General features: G+C 29.1%; 1 protein-coding gene across 1 annotated transcript; it reads right to left on the minus strand.

Annotated features, from left to right (window-relative positions):
- Positions 1 to 7,039: 7,039 nt before the first annotated feature.
- Positions 7,040 to 18,186, minus strand: LOC119612909. The gene is made up of 2 exons (XM_037968799.1): positions 16,686 to 18,186; positions 7,040 to 7,322 (listed from the first exon to the last, which is right to left on the minus strand). The coding sequence occupies exons 1-2, from the start codon at positions 17,237 to 17,239 to the stop codon at positions 7,154 to 7,156; spliced, it is 723 nt and encodes a 240-aa protein (XP_037824727.1). The 5' UTR covers positions 17,240 to 18,186; the 3' UTR covers positions 7,040 to 7,153.
- Between the last annotated feature and the right edge of the window lie 401 nt (positions 18,187 to 18,587).

Consider the following 18,587-nt stretch of genomic DNA (forward strand, 5'->3'; position numbering starts at 1 on the left):
TCCCGAATTCTACCAAAAATTATAGTTATTGAAAAAATGATCACTATTACGTATACGTAATGTATGGCAATTAAAGATACATATTACGTATACGTTGATGAACTTTATTATATAATATTTCTTAATTATTTTTATAGACTTTTCCTAAAATATTTTTTTAGAAATTAAAATTTTTAGAAATTTGTACATAAATACATTTTCAAAATAATCTGAATATTTTTTTTAAATTCAAAAAATAGAAAATTTCTTGAATATTTTATAATTATATATAATTATTATCATTTTGACACACTGTATACTTTTACTGTGTAAAATAAACTAACTAACTAACTAACTAACTAACTAACTAACTAACTAACTAACTAACTAACTAACTAACTAACTAACTAACTAACTAACTAACTAACTAACTAACTAACTACTAACTAACTAACTAACTAACTACTAACTAACTACTAACTAACTAACTAACTAACTAACTAACTAACTAACTAACTAACTAACTAACTAACTAACTAACTAACTAACTAACTAACTAACTAACTAACTAACTAACTAACTAACTAACTAACTAACTAACTAACTAACTAACTAACTACTAACTAACTAACTAACTAACTAACTAACTAACTAACTAACTAACTAACTAACTAACTAACTAACTAACTAACTAACTAACTAACTAACTAACTAACTAACTAACTAACTAACTAACTAACTAACTAACTAACTACTAACTAACTAACTAACTAACTAACTAACTAACTAACTAACTAACTAACTAACTAACTAACTAACTAACAAACTAACTAACTAACTTACTAACGAACTAACTAACTAACTAACTAACTAAAGCTATGTATACACGGTTGCTAGATCTTGCAACGTTGGCAGTAGTACAAGTTTTATCTTGCAATATTGTCAGTAATGCTTTTTCTGACAACGTTGCAAAAGAGAAGTTGTAAGTTCACACGATTGTTGGATATTTTCTGCATATTTTACTCACAACGTTGTAGGATCTGACAACCGTGTATCAGAGCTTTAATATTCTAGTAGAAGTTTTCCCCCTATTTTCGTATGTAATACATACATATTTACAGTAGGTACAATTTATTTACATTTTGTTTCTTCGTTGTTATTCAAACATTTATTTTCGATGAAAAGAAATGAAAAGAAAGGTATAAAAAATCACAACATCACGTTTTGCCTGGAGACTATACAAAAATTAAGCAGAAGTATTACTTGTTTTTTACATGTATCAATTTCAAATATCTTGTACATTTTATTAAAATTTTCACTATGAAGGCACGCTTCTAGAATATTATTTATAATAATATTCTACAGTTCACTAAAAATAGGAATATATGCTTGTGAAAAATTTTTAAAAACATATTAAGGGTATTCATGAAATACGTGTGCAAACTTGCACAAATGGTTATCTGTATTGTTTCGAAAAGAAAATTTGGTTTAAAATTATCAGTTGAGATAGGCGATCAAGTGTTTCAATGTTTGTGAAAATGCCCAAATTTCGAGTCTTTTGAACGTTTATATGAAAGCCCTTATTGTATTTTATAAGAATTGCCTATAGTATGTTTATTTAATAGTGGTTTTTAAGATGATTCATAATTTGTTTAATTAAGTGGCTAAATTATCCTTGAAAGTATTACCTAGACTAATGTACAATTATTTAATATATACAAAGGGCAAAAGTTGACTTGTTTAAGGTCAGGTTTGTGAATTTTTTTTGGAAAAATTTAATATCAGCTCGATGGCAAATAATTTTGATTTAGGAGATTACTTTAAGTGTAGTTAGTTACTTCAATCAAATTAAGTAGAATTGAATTTTGAAGAATATATATGTTATATTTTTCCAAATTATCTAGGAAAATTCCATGATTCTAAATAAGATTTTTGTAGCTAGTTTGAAATAAAAATTTATTTGTTTTGAAGTTACAGAATGGTAGAAAATAGTTTGACTAAGCTGCAGTATATTTAAGAGTTGGAGATGGGAAGTATGTACTATTATAATGGACTTAATAGATAAGTTGTTTAAAAGATAAGTAGTGGTTGTGTTATAACATGTTGTATTTTATTACATATCTACATGTACAGAAAAAGAAAAAAGTAATCAAAAGCATCTTATTCATTATATTTAACTTTAAGTTTGTTTCTTCAGCTTATACTTTAATAATTGAATTTTGAGAATAACACTTAATTTGCATTGCATGGGAATTTGTCTAAATAATGAAGTTCAAAAAATTCTAAATGCAAAACTTCTGGAGTGTTTATATTGGAAACATGTCGTGTCATAAAATTTCGAAAAAAATTTTAATATGATTTTATAATAAGGATTTTTTTGTCATGATATAACCCCAATGTTTTCCCTTTTATAGATGAGTTGTGTTGGCTGATCAACGCTTGTGTGAAAACCATAAATTATTAAAATAGTTATTATTTGATTGACATTTTTGTAATTCTGTTATTCATATTCAGCCATTATTGCTAAAATGCGCAGGCGATTTTTAGAAATTTATGGCCAGTAATAAAAATAAAATAATGGTTTTAACAATCTTATTTTTAAATGAATATTAAATAATGTAGTAATGGAAATACTAAAGACCAGAATCTCAATTTTAAATAAGAAACTAGCTATAGCCAGTGTGCTTTGCTACCCTAAAACAATATAAATAAAAAATCTTCTTAATAATTTTGAAGATTCTAACTGTAATATTTTCCAGAGATACATTTTTTTCGAACGTTAATTAAGATTTTAATGTAATCGATGACAAATAAAAAAATAAAAAAATCTAATATTTTTCCGGATATCCGAAATTTTGTATTTAATTCATATAGGGGGTGCCAAGACCCCATTGAAAGTCCGCCCGTTATTCTCTAAATGTTCATATTAATGTCAAAGATCTTCATGTAGAATTTGAAGAATCTAGCTCTAATAGTTTCTCAGATATATGAATTTTTCTATTTAATTCATATGGGAACTCACAGCCCCCAGATGAAAGTCCTCCCTTTTTTTCTCCAAAATGTTCATATGTATAATAAAGTTCTTCTTGCAATATTTGAAGAATCTTGTTCTATTAGTTTCCCAGATAAGCGAAATTTTGTATTTAATTCACATGTGAGGTGCCAAGCCCCCCATTGAAAGTCCGCCCGTTATTCTCTGAATGTTCACATGAATGTCAAAGTTCTTCAATTAAAATTTGAAGATTCTAGCTCTAATAGTTTCTCAGATATAATAATTTTCCTATTTAATTTATATGGGGGCTCCAAGCCCCCCATGACGAAAGTCCGCTCTTTTTTCTCCAAAATTTTCAGATGAATGTTTAAGTTCTTAGTTCAAAATTTGAAGAATTTAGTTCTATTAGTTTCCCAGATAAACCAATTTTTGTATTTTATTAATATGGGAGGTGCTGCTCCCCTCATGAGTAGTCCGCCAACTTATTTCCCAAAATGTTTACATGAATGTTAAAGTTACTCGTGCAAATTTTTAATATTCTAACTGTAATAGTTTCCAAGATAAACAAATTTTTGTATTTAATTTATATGGGAGGTGCCACGCCCTCTAATGCTAATTCGCCCACTTTTTGTCTTAAATAATTATATTGATACTAAAGTTGCTCCGACAAAATTTGAAGACTCTAACTATTATATTATCTCAGATATTCGAATTAATTATTTTCTTAATATGGGCGTGGCACGTCGCCCACATAAAAAGTAGCCTATAGTTCCTTCCAGACATACTGGAAGAAACTGTGAAAATTTCAGGAAAATCGGTCCAGCCGTTTAGCAGTCTATAAAGCACAAACAAACAAACATACATACAAACACACTTTCATTTTTATATAAATATATAGATAGATAAGTATGTGCTCTTAATGACGTATTGACAAACTTATACTATGATTTTATAAAATATCAATTTAATCATCTTACTGAATAGCAGTTTACACGATACCAGTTTATCGATGTTCTCTTATGTGAATTCTTATAATTTCTATACGAATGATAGCTTAAAATGCATTGGGAAATTCTACCTTAAAAGGTAGCACGTAGTAGACATTAACAGAAAAGTCTTTGTGATATGTCAATTATTTAGCAAATTTTTTAAACATTCATTTGAACATATGTTTCTGTGATTGTCTCATCTAAACTTTTGTAATTAATAGTGTATTTTTAACAATTAAACTTGATAAGTAATTTGTCTTTTTCGTTCTATTTGTTATTATTATTCAACACAGCGACTAATCATGATACAAATAAAGTTATTTTGTTTGTTTGTGAATAGAAAACTTTGTGTGTTAAATTTGAATCAACAAAATAATTCAGTAATGATTAATGAAGTGTTATATTTATTTAGTTTTGCTCGTTAAATGAATTATAGAAATCTAATGGTTTGTATATACATTTTAAGCTTTTATTTATTGAGGCATAAGAAACAGATTTATATATGTAATTATTGCCGTTACTGGTAGTGTTTTTTGTATTTCCAAAAATAGGTTCTTCTTATAATATCTCCGCTATAGATACAATTATTGGTTAACAATAATTTAACTTGTGTTTATACATTAAGGCTCATATTCATAAACTATTATCAAAGGTTTTTAACTCAAATTTTCGTAGAAAATTAGTTCTATAAACCTTTGATAAATGTTTATGAATAAGGCAGTACAATTTTAATTGATTCGATTCCTAAAATATATTAAAAATAAAACCAGTAAGAAAGTATAGTCGGGCGTGACCGACCATATGATACCCAACACCAGTTATAAATGTGATTTATTTTTCATAATAAAGCATTTATCTTCAATATTACCTTCTTTTATTATGGATGAAAAACTAATTTTCTGAAAGATGTTTATATTTGGGTGCTAGAGTCAAATATGGATGAAGCCCGATAAAGTTTTGTGAATATATTTATATTTATATAATATTTATTTGTGCTGAATTTCATAGCGATATTTGAGTTTATAAGTCAAATTTGGACATTCAAGTAATTTTCTGAAGGGGACTTTGTATGGGAGCTAGGGTCAATTGAGACCCGATCTTTATGAAATTTGGCAAGGTCATCATGCACAGGTATATTTAACATAATTATGAGCTTAGAAGCCCTTTTTGGGGGGTTCTGTGAAATAATGGACCGATTTTAACCATTTTCAATAGGCTTCGTCCTTGCGTGTTTACCAATTATCGTCCAATTATCTAGAAAATTGCGACCTGTACCTTGCGCACAAGGTTTACATGGACAGCTAGCCAGACGGACGGACATAGCTTAATCGATTCAGAAAACGATTCTAAGGTGGGTATAGGACAAATATTTTTGTATGTTACAAACATCAGCACAAACCCAATATACCCTCCCCACTGAAGTGCTAGGGTATAAATATTTATTGAATTTTTTTATTTACAATAATGAATAACCAGATAATACGTTTCTTATTTAGTTTTAAAGTTATTTTTAGTAATGAGAGTACTTTCATTTCAATTGTTGAATTGTAAGGCGCTTTTGCTTTTATTTGTACACATATTTATAATTTAATACTCATCAGTATGAATGTCTTAAAATAATTCCATGCACTTGCACTACAGTGCGTATGTTAAATATTTATTTAATTCGTTAAATACATATCACTCATACGCACACAAAGTGTTTGTATTTGTGGTAGGTTGATTGTTTTAATCGTGGTTTTCTATAAATAACACATCAAGCCAAAGATGAAAAGAACTTTTTAAATAATTTTCACTAATCCTAGTATTATTTGGTGTGCTGATCCTGAAAATGACAATAGAAAAGTCGTATCACTCAGCAATATTTTACATTTTGATATTTTAGAAACAGTGATTTATACTTGTGTTTGTAATAATCAGTTCTTTAATTTTACGCATATTGACTATCTCTACCTCTAGACTTAAACTTCAAGTTATAAAAGTGCATTCTAAGCTTTTACGTTTCTTATTAGGCTTTAAAGTTGTTTTTAGTAATGCGAATGCTTTCTTTTCAATTCTTAGATTGTATTTATATACATATTCATAATTTGTAACTCATTAGTATGAATGTCTTACTATATTTCAATGAACTTACACTACAGTGCGTATGATAAATATTTATTTAGTTTGTTAAACAAATATCACTCATACGCCCACAAAATGTTTGTATTTTTGGTAGGTTTTTTTGTTTTAATCGGGTTTTTCTCTAAATAACACAGGCCAAAGGTGAAAAAAACTGTTTAAATAATTTTCACTAACCCTAGTATTTAAAAAAGTCCCATTGATTTTATACTTGTGTCTCAGATATTCAATTCTTTAGACTTAAACTTCAAGTTATAAAAGTGTATTCTGGAAAAATTTCGGATGATAGGATTATGCTAACTGGTGGCACCACGGCTCTGAATTAGAAAGTGTTTTAGCCATAGTGAAATATTATCTTTTTTCAACCGATTTTAATCAAACTTAGAAAAATTATATAAGCAAGATCCATTTTTATGATGACATTGTAAAAAATCTAAGTTAACCCTTAAACGTAATATAATATATGAACTAAATATTAAATGACATTTTGCGAGAAAATTGCGGGTGTTAGAGAAAGATAGATATCAGACTCTGTTGCAGCAGTAAAAATACCTTAAAATTAGTCGATTTGGTTTTTACGAACCTTAATTTCGTTGGCATGGGTAATTATTTGAGGTTTTAACTTTAGCGCTTAATAATCTAATAATTTTATATGAAAGTTACTCGATTAAGTCGATAACACAGTGATACATCAAAAAATACAGAGATTCACATATACTAACTCCATTTCATTTTAGTGCATAGAATTCCAATCACTTTGTTCACTTACCTTTTAAGAGCAAAAAATCTGCTGGTAAATGTGTTCTAAACCTTATAATCTAAATCTTAATTTAATTTTCGATTGATAACACTTGACGAATATGTATTTTTGCAAATAATCGGGTAGAATACTTAATAACTTACCATTTCTTTTAAACGTTTGAAATTTTGCAATTATTCATTTTCTTTTAAATTAACATTTATTTTCTTAAATTTACTAATATTTTTAAGATCAGTACCTATGCCTATCTTTCCCAATGAATATTATATTTTATACAAGGTAACATATCAGTCTTCAGAAAGTTAAACTATCTTAAAAAATAACAATACGCGGCTTCGTTTTAGTTCTGTTGAACTGTATAATATTATTGAACAATGTTATTAAATGGTCATGATATAAAATACTAAATAGTAAAGCAGAGGTTGTAGGAAGACTTAGAGTACTGAATCTCTCGGTGACGTCATGATTGCGTAAGAGTGATCTGTAAGAGAGTTAAAAGTAAAATCCATAATTAATAAAAAAATTATCCAATTTTATAATTAATTTTTCATTGAATTGTAAATTTTTAAAGTATAATTATAAATTTCTGAAATGTAATTAGAAATTTCTGAAATGCAGTTGGTATAGTCTCAGTCGAGCAACTTTGTAGGCCTTTGTTTTAATCCGTTAATGCGATAAATATTTTTTTTGAGGTTTTAACTTAGTTGAATAATAATCGAATAATCCAGTCTATAGTCTATAGCCAGGACTAAATTTTGGACTGTGTTATAAACAAAAGTTTGGACTATGGTGCAGTATATAATCTGGGATCTAGTCTAATATGGATAAAAATCTATCATAAGTTTAGTGCTTTAATCAGGTCTATAGTCTAATATAATCTAAAGTTTTGTCTATTTTGTTAATTATAGTCTAATCTACAGTCTCAGTATTTATAAAAATTTTAGTTCACATAAACCTCTGTACTATTCATAACTATGTAATTAAAGCAAAAAATCTTCAAAATTATAACCTATGCGTATGAGTGATATCCATATTTTCTACAATGAAGTCATATCACTCATACGTTTTTTTATTAAAACTTACTCATACTTTATTTGTTTTTAGCTCTCAGAAAAACCACAAAAAACACTTTTAAATTTACCAAACTAAAGTTATACACTTTAGTTTCTTAAAAAAACTGTTTTGTTGCAAATGAGTTTTGAGAGAAAAGAGATAATTTTAAACAATTTATATAACCTAATGGTCAAGCTAAATGTTGATATAAATGATAAACTATACAAACATATTGTGGGAAGAAAAAATACCAAAGGCACTTAAATACATTCATTTACTAACACACTCATAAATACATATAGGAAAAAAGCCTTCAAACTAAAAGTCTAAAGTAAAGTTTTGAAAAAATTTAAAAAGATTTTTTTTATTACAAACAGGCCACTACCTCAATTCTAACAGGAAAGATAAACAAAAGGTTTTAAAATTGTGGGGAAATTGAAAGTTTGTTTGTAACATAAACAATTTTTTAAATAAATGGTCATTTATGTAAACAAAACAGACAATTGAACTAAATTTATACAGATTTCTGCTAAAAATATAAAAGTTTAAAATAAAGCACAATAAAAAGGAAATGCTAATTATTTTATTTAATAAATTTTTTTAAGTAAAAAGCCAAATATTTTTTTTAATATTTTTGTTTATTTTTTTCTCTTCTACATTCTGTTCTTATCTCTTTCTTTTAGGCCATTAAAAGTAATGAACAAATCATTGTTTTGGTCCCTATTTTGTTTTCAATTTTTGTTCTTGAGAATTGTGGTCAAGTTAACAATGAACTGCATGGATAGAATTAGATCATCACTGTTGTATATGCTACATTTGCAGTGCTATATTCGTTTTTTCTTACATTTCCTTTTTTGATTTTTCCAAAAAAAAAAAAAAAAATCCTCATTTCATCCATAAATTGTTTTAAATACGTCATTGTTTCCAGTCGTTAATAAGCAAATATAATATGAACGTTGTTGTTTTCTTGCTTTTGAATTCAAGAAAACAACAGTTATAATTTTTTGAAGAAAATTTTCAGAGGTTGTCTCGGATTTTTCCTCATATCTCCGTTATTTATGGACCGATTTTACTGATTTTATATAGGAAACTTCTCGAGAACATATCCGATAGAATTATAGAAGATTTAGAACCTAAAGATATCTGAGGTCTTCAGAAAAATGATTTCAACAAACACACAGACGGACAGACAGTCGAATAGACAGACAGTTTGATAGACAGACAGATGGATAGACAGACAGATGGATAGACAGACGGATAGACAGACAGAATATAAGTATATACTTTATAGGGTCGCAAAATTATATTGTGGAAAATACAAACAGAATGACAAACTGGTTTTGGTTTTGTTTGGAAGAAAATTTAAAAAAGTAAAAAACAAAAGATTGTATTCATTATGCGGTTAGTTAATGTTGTTTGACATTGTTAATTTTCTTAGTTTGTCTGTTTGTGTTCTGTTATTAAAAATTTTGGTCAAATGTAATGAGACCTAAAATGTTTATTAGAAAAATTAAATTAAGATTTCCTTAAATGTTAATTAAAAAGTTTTTAACGCAATTTGTGAAAAGTGTGGTATTTAGAAGGTTCAGGACAGTTTTATTTAATGGAGAAAAATGCAAATGATTAGTTTTTTAAGGGACTTTATTAAAAAAGTTTTAAATGAAAAATATGGAGAAAAGTCAAAGTGTTTATGTGAAACACCAAACAAATAAAGGCAAGAACAAGCATCTGAACATTTTCCGAAACACTCTGAAGTAGAGTATCATATGTTATAAAAATTTTGGAACAAAAAAATAAAAAAAAAAAATTCTTTATGTGATATTTCGTCAAAATTTACGCATTAATTAGTTATTTAGAAGTGCATTGTTTGTTGTTTTAGATAACATTTACAAAATAAATAATGCATCAAACAAAAGTTATACTGCAGTATATACACGACATAATTTAGCTTTCAGAAAAAAGCCACAGTTTGAAACCCACATCTACCGTTTTAACAGAATAAAAATAAAAAATATTTTTTGTTATTTCAGTTGAAAATATACAAAAGAAACATCATATTACAGATACTAGTATGTACTATATTTATATCATAAAAACAACTACAAAAAATTTATATAAATATTTAACTACACTTTTTTATTTCAAATAAATTTCAGTTGAAATCATATAATAAACTATTCATGAGAACAGTTGTATAGATGTATCTGTAAGCAGAAATGATAATCGATTAAGTCGACTTAAGAAAAAAAATAAAAACAATACTTTATTTGTGGGAAATTCTATTGACTTTAATAAAGTTTTCTGAAATGAAATTAACAAAAATTTTTGAGTTAATATATTATTGCTTGTGACTTTACTATATGCAGTAGTAAAGATGTGTTGTTATAACTGTGTATGTATGTCTAACTAGTTGTTAACATGAGTAGTACTATACCACTATTTCAGTGTATTAAATTTCTTTGTGTTAATAAAATTGTTAATGGCGTTTTTTGAGAGAATGCGAATTATATCGAATGTCTACATATATAAATACATATGTAAGTTAGTAAATGACTGAATGATTCATCCAACATCCCAACAGTTTGAAAATGACCGTTGGACCACCTATAACATTTATTAAATTATCCGGTAAATAATTTTCTTTTCAGCCGGAGCTAACTTATACGTTGGAGGTCTATCTGTGTATTCAGAAAATATGTTCCCTTCAACTAAATAATGCAATGTACCTTCCTTAAGATGAGCGTGTTACCTTAGGAAAGGTCAGTGACAAAAGCATTACACCACGTTGTCATTATTATTATGACATCGTTTGGCATGTAGAAAAATATAATATATAAATATAACCTATAAGTTGAGGCTATAACTATGTTGTAGAACTGGGTCATTCCAATTTAGATATAAAAAGGGCGATTATAACACCTCTCTTATAAAAAGTTCTAAGGAATGAAAACCTTTTAGGCTCAGTTATATGGATATGAAGAAAGTCCCACATACTTATCAAAGTGGAAGTCTTTGTAGGATAATAAATCAAATAAATTCACAACCAGACTGAAATTTGCGGCACCGATATGTTTGTGACCATTAATAAATGATCGACGAACGAGCGACAAAAGAAAGTCGACGCAGATGCTAATGAAGACATTTCGCCAAAATTTACTGGATATTTATACCCTACACCACTTTAGTGGGGAGGGTATATTGGGTTTGTGCTGATGTTTGTAACGCACAATAATATTGGTCCTATACCCACCTTAAAGTATACCAATCGGCTCAGAATCATTTTCTGAGTCGATTTAGCTATGTCCGTCTGTCCGTCCGTCCATGTAAACCTTGTAATCAAACTACAGGTCGCAATTTTGAAGATAATTCAATGAAATTTGGTACATGATCTTCTATTGTACCAGGGACGAAGCCTATTGAAAATGGTTAAGCTCGGTCCATTATTTCACCTAGCCCCCATACAACTGAACCCCCGAAAAGGGCTTTTAAAACTTGTAATCAAACTACAGGTCGCAATTATGGAGATAATGCAATGAAATTTGGCAAATGATCTTTTATGGTACCGTAGACGAAGCCTATTGAAAATGGTTACCATCGGTCCATTATTTCACCTAGCCCCCATACAACTGAACCCCCGAATAGGGCTTTTAAAACTTGTAATCAAACTACAGGTCGCAATTTTGGAGATAATTCAATGAAATTTGGCACATGATCTTTTATGGTACCGTAGACAAATCCTGTTGAAAATGGTTACAATCGGTCCATTATTTCACCTAGCCCCCATACAACTGAACCCCCGAATAGGGCTTTTAAAACTTGTAAACTACAGGTCGCAATTTTGGAGATAATTCAATGAGATTTGGCACATGATCTTTTATGGTACCGTAGATAAAGCCTGTTGAAAATGGTTTACATCGGTCCATTATTTCACCTAGCCCCCATACAACTGAATCCGCCGAATAGGGCTTTTAAGTTCATAATTATGTTTAATATACTCATATCTCGACAAAAAGCTGCAATAACCAAGTTGTATACAAGACTTGATGACCCCCACGAATTCCATAATAATAGGTTCTCATATGACCCTAGCCCCTATGAAAAGCCCCCATCAAAATTTTACTTAAATGTCCACAATTTTATTCAACAATAAACGGCTTATATATACCTAAGGCGAGGTACAATTCAACTTAAATGCTTTATTATGGCAACTAAATCACATTATATTTTTGTTAAAGGTGTAGGGTATTATATGGTCGGCCTCGCCCGACTATAATTTCTATAATACCTGAACAATTACATAGATTATGACTAGAAACAGCTTTGTTACCATAAAAATCTCATTATACCCTACACCACTTCAGTGGGGAGGGTATATTGGGTTTGTGCTGATCTTTGTAACGCACAATAATATTGGTCCTATACCCACCTTAAAGTATACCAATCGGCTCAGAATCATTTTCTGAGTCGATTTAGCTATGTCCGTCCGTCCATGTAAACCTTGTAATCAAATTACAGGTCGCAATTTTGAAGATAATTCAATGAAATTTGGTACATGATCTTCTATTGTCGTAGGGACGAAGCCTATTGAAAATGGTTAACATCGGTTCATTATTTCTCCTAGCCTCCATATGACTGAACCCCCCAAATAGGGCGTTTAAACTTTGTAATCAAACTACAGGTCGCAATTTTGGAGATAATTCAATGAAATTTGGCACGTGATCTTTTATGGTACCGTAGACAAAGTCTATTGAAAATGGGTAACATCGGTCCATTATTTCACCTAGCTCCCATACGACTGAACCCCCCGAATAGGGCTTTTAAGTTCATAATTATGTTTAATATACTCATATCTCGACAAAAAGTTGCAAAAACCAAGTTCTATACAAGATTTGATGACCCTCACGAATTCCATAATAATAGGTCCTCATATGACCCTAGCCCCTATGAAAAGCCCCCATCAAAATTTCACTTAAATATCCACAATTTTATTCAACAATAAACGGCTTACGTATGGCAAATAAATCACATTATATTTTTGTCAAAGGTGTAGGGTATTATATGGTCGGCCTCGCCCGACTATAATTTCTTACTTGTTTAGCATTTGCTTTTGTATAAATGAAATAAAAATAATGCAAGTTACTTAATATCTCTTGTGGCACATAAAACTACTTGAAATATGTAAAAATATTTGTATATAATTTATATAAAAATATCCAGCATATGATTATGAAAGTAATATCTTTTTATGTGTGTTTAAATATGATAATAATGTTACACTATTCTCGGGCATAAGGATGTTGAATATTTTCTTACTAGTAATGGTTATTTTATTGTTATGCAACGAAATATTTTTATTTTTACAACCACTACTACATTACAAGTACTTATTATCATCATTTGAATTTAATAGTTTTTCCTCCCTCTATCTCTCTCACTCTCACTTGTTCTGCTTGTCAAGATTACCAACAAACTATCACTATTATATGATAAAATGTTAGGGGCAGTATCATGATGAAACAAACATTTTAAGGAACATAATAAACAGATAAATATTATAGTGAATGAAGGTATTTGTACCATATTTCATTGGTAGAAAAATTTTAATTTTTTTTAAAGTTGAAGGCTTAAAGGATAATACATACATACTTTCGATAATATTTGAAAATGTACAGTATAGAAACTTTAAATGTGAAAAGAATAATTATTTATGAAAAATAACTCGCAATTTTATAGTCTTTCCCACTGTGCTTAAAAATTGAAATATACATTTTTTGGAAATAGTTAAAATGCGCTAAATAACAGCCTGTATCTAAAGGCTGTATTTTCTATAATTACATTGTAAATTGTCAATAAACATCTTTAAAATTTATTGAATTTGTTAAAATATTTTTTTTGCTATTTATGTTTTCTATTGCGAATTTATTAATTGGGGTCAAAGGTCAAAATTTTTAAGAAAAAATTAAATGTTGGCCTTATGAAAAGCATGTGAAAATATTGAACTTTTTACGTCTGAGTTCAAAGATCGTATTTTTAATGGAATATAGCTCAATAGCTCATTATTGTTTGAAGAGATATTTAGTTAAGCTTTATTAAATTCACTAAAAATTTTACATTTTATTTACAAATATTTTAAATTTATTTATGACTTCAATGACTCATAAATTTCTAACAACTACTACACACATGTATATTCAAATTTCAATGAAGTATGAAACGCAACTGCATTTTGTGAACATGTTTGCTTATAAATATTTTCATACGTGTTTTTATAAACCCTTCAAATTCTCTTTTTTTTCAAATATTTTTCCTAGTGTGAAAACCATTTTAACTCATGAGAGAAAAAGAAAACAGCTTTAGTATTTATACAGGGGAATTACTTAATTTAAACTCGTTTTAAAAAATATTTATTATAATTTATAATAAATATTTTTTAAAACGAACTACTAAACAATAGTTTATTTATAATTTATAAATAAACTATTGTTTAGTAGTTTTAAATTCTTTTAATTATTATGCACCCTCTATACACAGCAAAGTAAATTACGATTTGATTTAATTGAAAGTCAGTATTCTTCTATTAACTAATATTTAATTTTTTCGTAACTATACATATTAAGATTTGCAAAAACTATTAAATTAGAGACCTCAATTTATTGAAAATTTACTATTGCATTTGTATTGTAGCAAGTTCATGCATTGGTGCATAAAGGGATGAAATTTCATATATTATAAAGCATTAATTTTGATTTTAAAAATATGACAGTTTAAAAGGAGGAGAAACCATTATATAAATAAAATACCAAAAGTAAGAAAAACAATAAAAAATACTACATGACAATGGCTTACATACCCAGAAAAAAAAGAACTTGCAAAGAAGCGAAAAAGAAGTCCAATTACTCCTGAACTAGAACTGAACTAGAACTGAACTAGAACTGAACTAGAACTGAACTAGAACTGAACTAGAACTGAACTAGAACTGAACTAGAACTAGAACTGAACTAGAACTGAACTAGAACTGAACTAGAACTGAACTAGAACTGAACTAGAACTGAGACTAAACTGACTAGAACTGAACTAGAACTGAACTAGAAACTGAACTAGAACTGAACTAGAACTGAACTAGAACTAGAACTGAACTAGAACTGAACTAGACGGAACTAGAACTGAACTAGAACTGAACTAGAACTGAACTAGAACTGAACTAGAACTGAACTAGAACTGAACTAGAACTGAACTAGAACTGAACTAGAACTGAACTAGAACTGAACTAGAACTGAACTAGAACTGAACTAGAACTGAACTAGAACTGAACTAGAACTGAACTAGAACTGAACTAGAACTCAACTAGAACTGAACTAGAACTCGAACTAGAACTGAACTAGAACTGAACTAGAACTGAACTAGAACTAGAACTGAACTAGAACTAAACTAGAACTAGAACTGAACTAGAACTGAACTAGAACTGAACTAGAACTGAACTAGAACTGAACTAGAACTGAACTAGAACTGAACTAGAACTGAACTAGAACTGAACTAGAACTGAACTAGAACTGAACTAGAACTGAACTAGAACTGAACTAGAACTGAACTAGAACTGAACTAGAACTGAACTAGAACTGAACTAGAACTGAACTAGAACTGAACTAGAACTGAACTAGAACTGAACTAGAACTGAACTAGAACTGAACTAGAACTAGAACTGAACTAGAACTGAACTAGAACTGAACTAGAACTGAACTAGAACTGAACTAGAACTAGAACTGAACTAGAACTGAACTAGAACTGAACTAGAACTGAACTAGAACTGAACTAGAACTGAACTAGAACTGAACTAGAACTGAACTAGAACTGAACTAGAACTGAACTAGAACTGAACTAGAACTGAACTAGAACTGAACTAGAACTGAACTAGAACTGAACTAGAACTGAACTAGAACTGAACTAGAACTGAACTAGAACTGAACTAGAACTGAACTAGAACTGAACTAGAACTGAACTAGAATGAACTAGAACTGAACTAGAACTGAACTAGAACTGAACTAGAACTGAACTAGAACTGAACTAGAACTGAACTAGAACTGAACTAGAACTGAACTAGAACTGAACTTACTGAACTGAAACTAGAACTGAACTAGAACTGAACTAGAACTGAACTAGAACTGAACTAGAACTGAACTAGAACTGAACTAGAACTGAACTAGAACTGAACAAGAACTGAACAAGAACTGAACTAGAACTGAACTAGAACTGAACTAGAACTGAACTAGAACTGAACTAGAACTGAACTAGAACTGAACTAGAACTGAACTAGAACCTGAACTAGAACTGAACTAGAACTGAACTAGAACTGAACTAGAACTGAACTAGAACTGAACTAGAACTGAACTAGAACTGAACTAGAACTGAACTAGAACTGAACTAGAAACTGAACTAGAACTGAACTAGAACTGAACTAGAACTGAACTGGAACTGAGTTTTTTCCACTTTTATTTTAACAATTTTAATTACTTATTATAACTCAGGTGTATTTATTACACCATGTTCTAGATAATTTGACATCCAAAGAACCACATAATTGAAAATAGATTTTTATAAAATAATAAAAAACACAGAAAACAACCCGTTCGTTATTCATATGTCGCCAGCTTTTCAACAGTCATTATTCTTGATCATGTTAAACTTTTAGTTTTACTTTCTTACTTCTTGCCCAACTTTATAGAGAAAAACTATAATGAAGATGAGAACAACAAAAACGAGAAGCCAGCAGCAAAAAACTGTTCTATAAACCTACCTATCCATTAGATTCGCATTACCAGCATGCGATGAACGCCAATAGTTATTTGTTTCCTGATGGTGGGCCGTTAGCAAAGCTGACGATGAGGTGGTCAAAGTAGAGCTTTGGTGCTGTTGTGTATGAGGTGATATGTGTAGTTTATCATTGTTACATTCGTTAGTTGGCGATGCAACTATAGCCTTAAAAGTAGTGGGTTTATTGCGTAAAAATAATGAAGATGGATGGCGAACAACATCGGTACGAAAATTCGAACTACCACTATGACAGGTGTTGGATGTGGCGACAGCAGCAATAGGTCCGTCATTCTCATCACGATTCCCAGCGCCATTAGCATGCTGCCATTGACGACCACTGCCTCCTCCCGCTCCCAGTCGACTTGTGGTAGTACCATTAGAGAAATTGGAGGATGAAGAAGAACGATGATGCTGGTAAGGATGCTGTTGTTGATGTTTTTCATTATAGTCATTGTTGAAATTACGATTACATTCGCTGGCCCTACCGCCAAGACAATATTTGTTGTAACTGCTATTACTGCTAAAACAACTATGCATCTGTAGCTGCTGCTGGGAATGTTGAGGACGTTTAGTTTAAAAGACAAGAAAAAAGAGAAAAACAGAAACAATGCAGGTAAATAAATCAATTTTAAAATAAATATGTTTTTTATCGTATATCCAAAACAAAGGAGAAACAAACAGAAAGTTATAAAATTTCGTAATTTGTAGAAAATTTTATTAATTCAGTTTTAATTTTTCCTGTTTGCTGCACATAATACTAACTATAAATTTAAAGCATATTTTTAAGTGCTTTGCAAAAGGTCTTTTGCAAATTCATGTAATTAAATCTATTTATGTTTAGCAACAATTTTGTTTTAAATTTGTTTAAGCTACTTCAAGCTGTTTTAAATATTTTTAAATTTAAATCTAAAATAAATCTTCTCATGAAAATTTTTTGTTTGAAGCTTGTTAAAAAAAGAATAAGAAAAAAACTTGTTTAAATTTAGATATTCTTTATTATCCTTTTCAATATTTATACAGAAAGCTTCTTAACGTGTGTTTCAGCATGTCATGTTAACATGGCTTTAAGTATTACACAGTATATAGGTGTGTAGTTTGATTCTGTTATTATTTTATTAAAGACACTTATAAGCAGTTTTTTATCTTTGTCTGTGTTACAAACAAATTAGCTTCTAGGAATTTATTCATATATAATTGAAATTAACAGTTGTATTCGATATGTTTGGCAATATGAATCCTAATAGAGTAGACTTTTTTAAATTTAATTATAAGCTTTAAGAAAATTGCATTGTGCAGATGCTTAAATTTTTAATTAAGTGCTTAATTTAAATATGTACATTTTTTAAAAATTCTAAGAAAATGTTGTGATCATTTTATAGAAAATTTAATGTAAATCAAAAGAAAAGTAATGTATGTATAACTTTTTGTTTCATATGACTCCCCAGGGTATGTATGTGCTTAAAATCATTGATAAAAGAGCATGTAATCTGTTAGTTAGTTAGTGAGGTAGTTAGTATTTAGTTAGTTAGTTTAGTTTAGGTAGTTAGTTAGGTAGTTAGTTTAGTTAGTTTGTTAGTTAGTTAGTTAGTTAGTTAGTTAGTTTAGTTCTGTTAGTTAGTTAGTTAGTTGTTTTAGTTAGTTAGTTAGTTAGTTAGTTAGTTAGTTAGGTAGTTAGTTAGTTAGTTAGTTAGTTAGTTAGTTAGTTAGTTAGTTAGTTAGTTAGTAGTTAGTAGTTAGTTAGTTAGTTAGTTAGTTAGTTAGTAGTTAGTTAGTTAGTTAGTTAGTTAGTTAGTTAGTTAGTTAGTTAGTTAGTTAGTTAGTTAGTTAGTTAGTTAGTTAGTTAGTAGTTAGTTAGTTAGTTAGTAGTTAGTTAGTTAGTTAGTTA

The sequence above is a fragment of the Lucilia sericata genome, unplaced genomic scaffold, assembly GCF_015586225.1.
Source record: "Lucilia sericata isolate MDLA Ls3-8-SP2 unplaced genomic scaffold, ASM1558622v1 Contig001870F_arrow, whole genome shotgun sequence".
NCBI classification, from domain to species: domain Eukaryota; kingdom Metazoa; phylum Arthropoda; class Insecta; order Diptera; family Calliphoridae; genus Lucilia; species Lucilia sericata.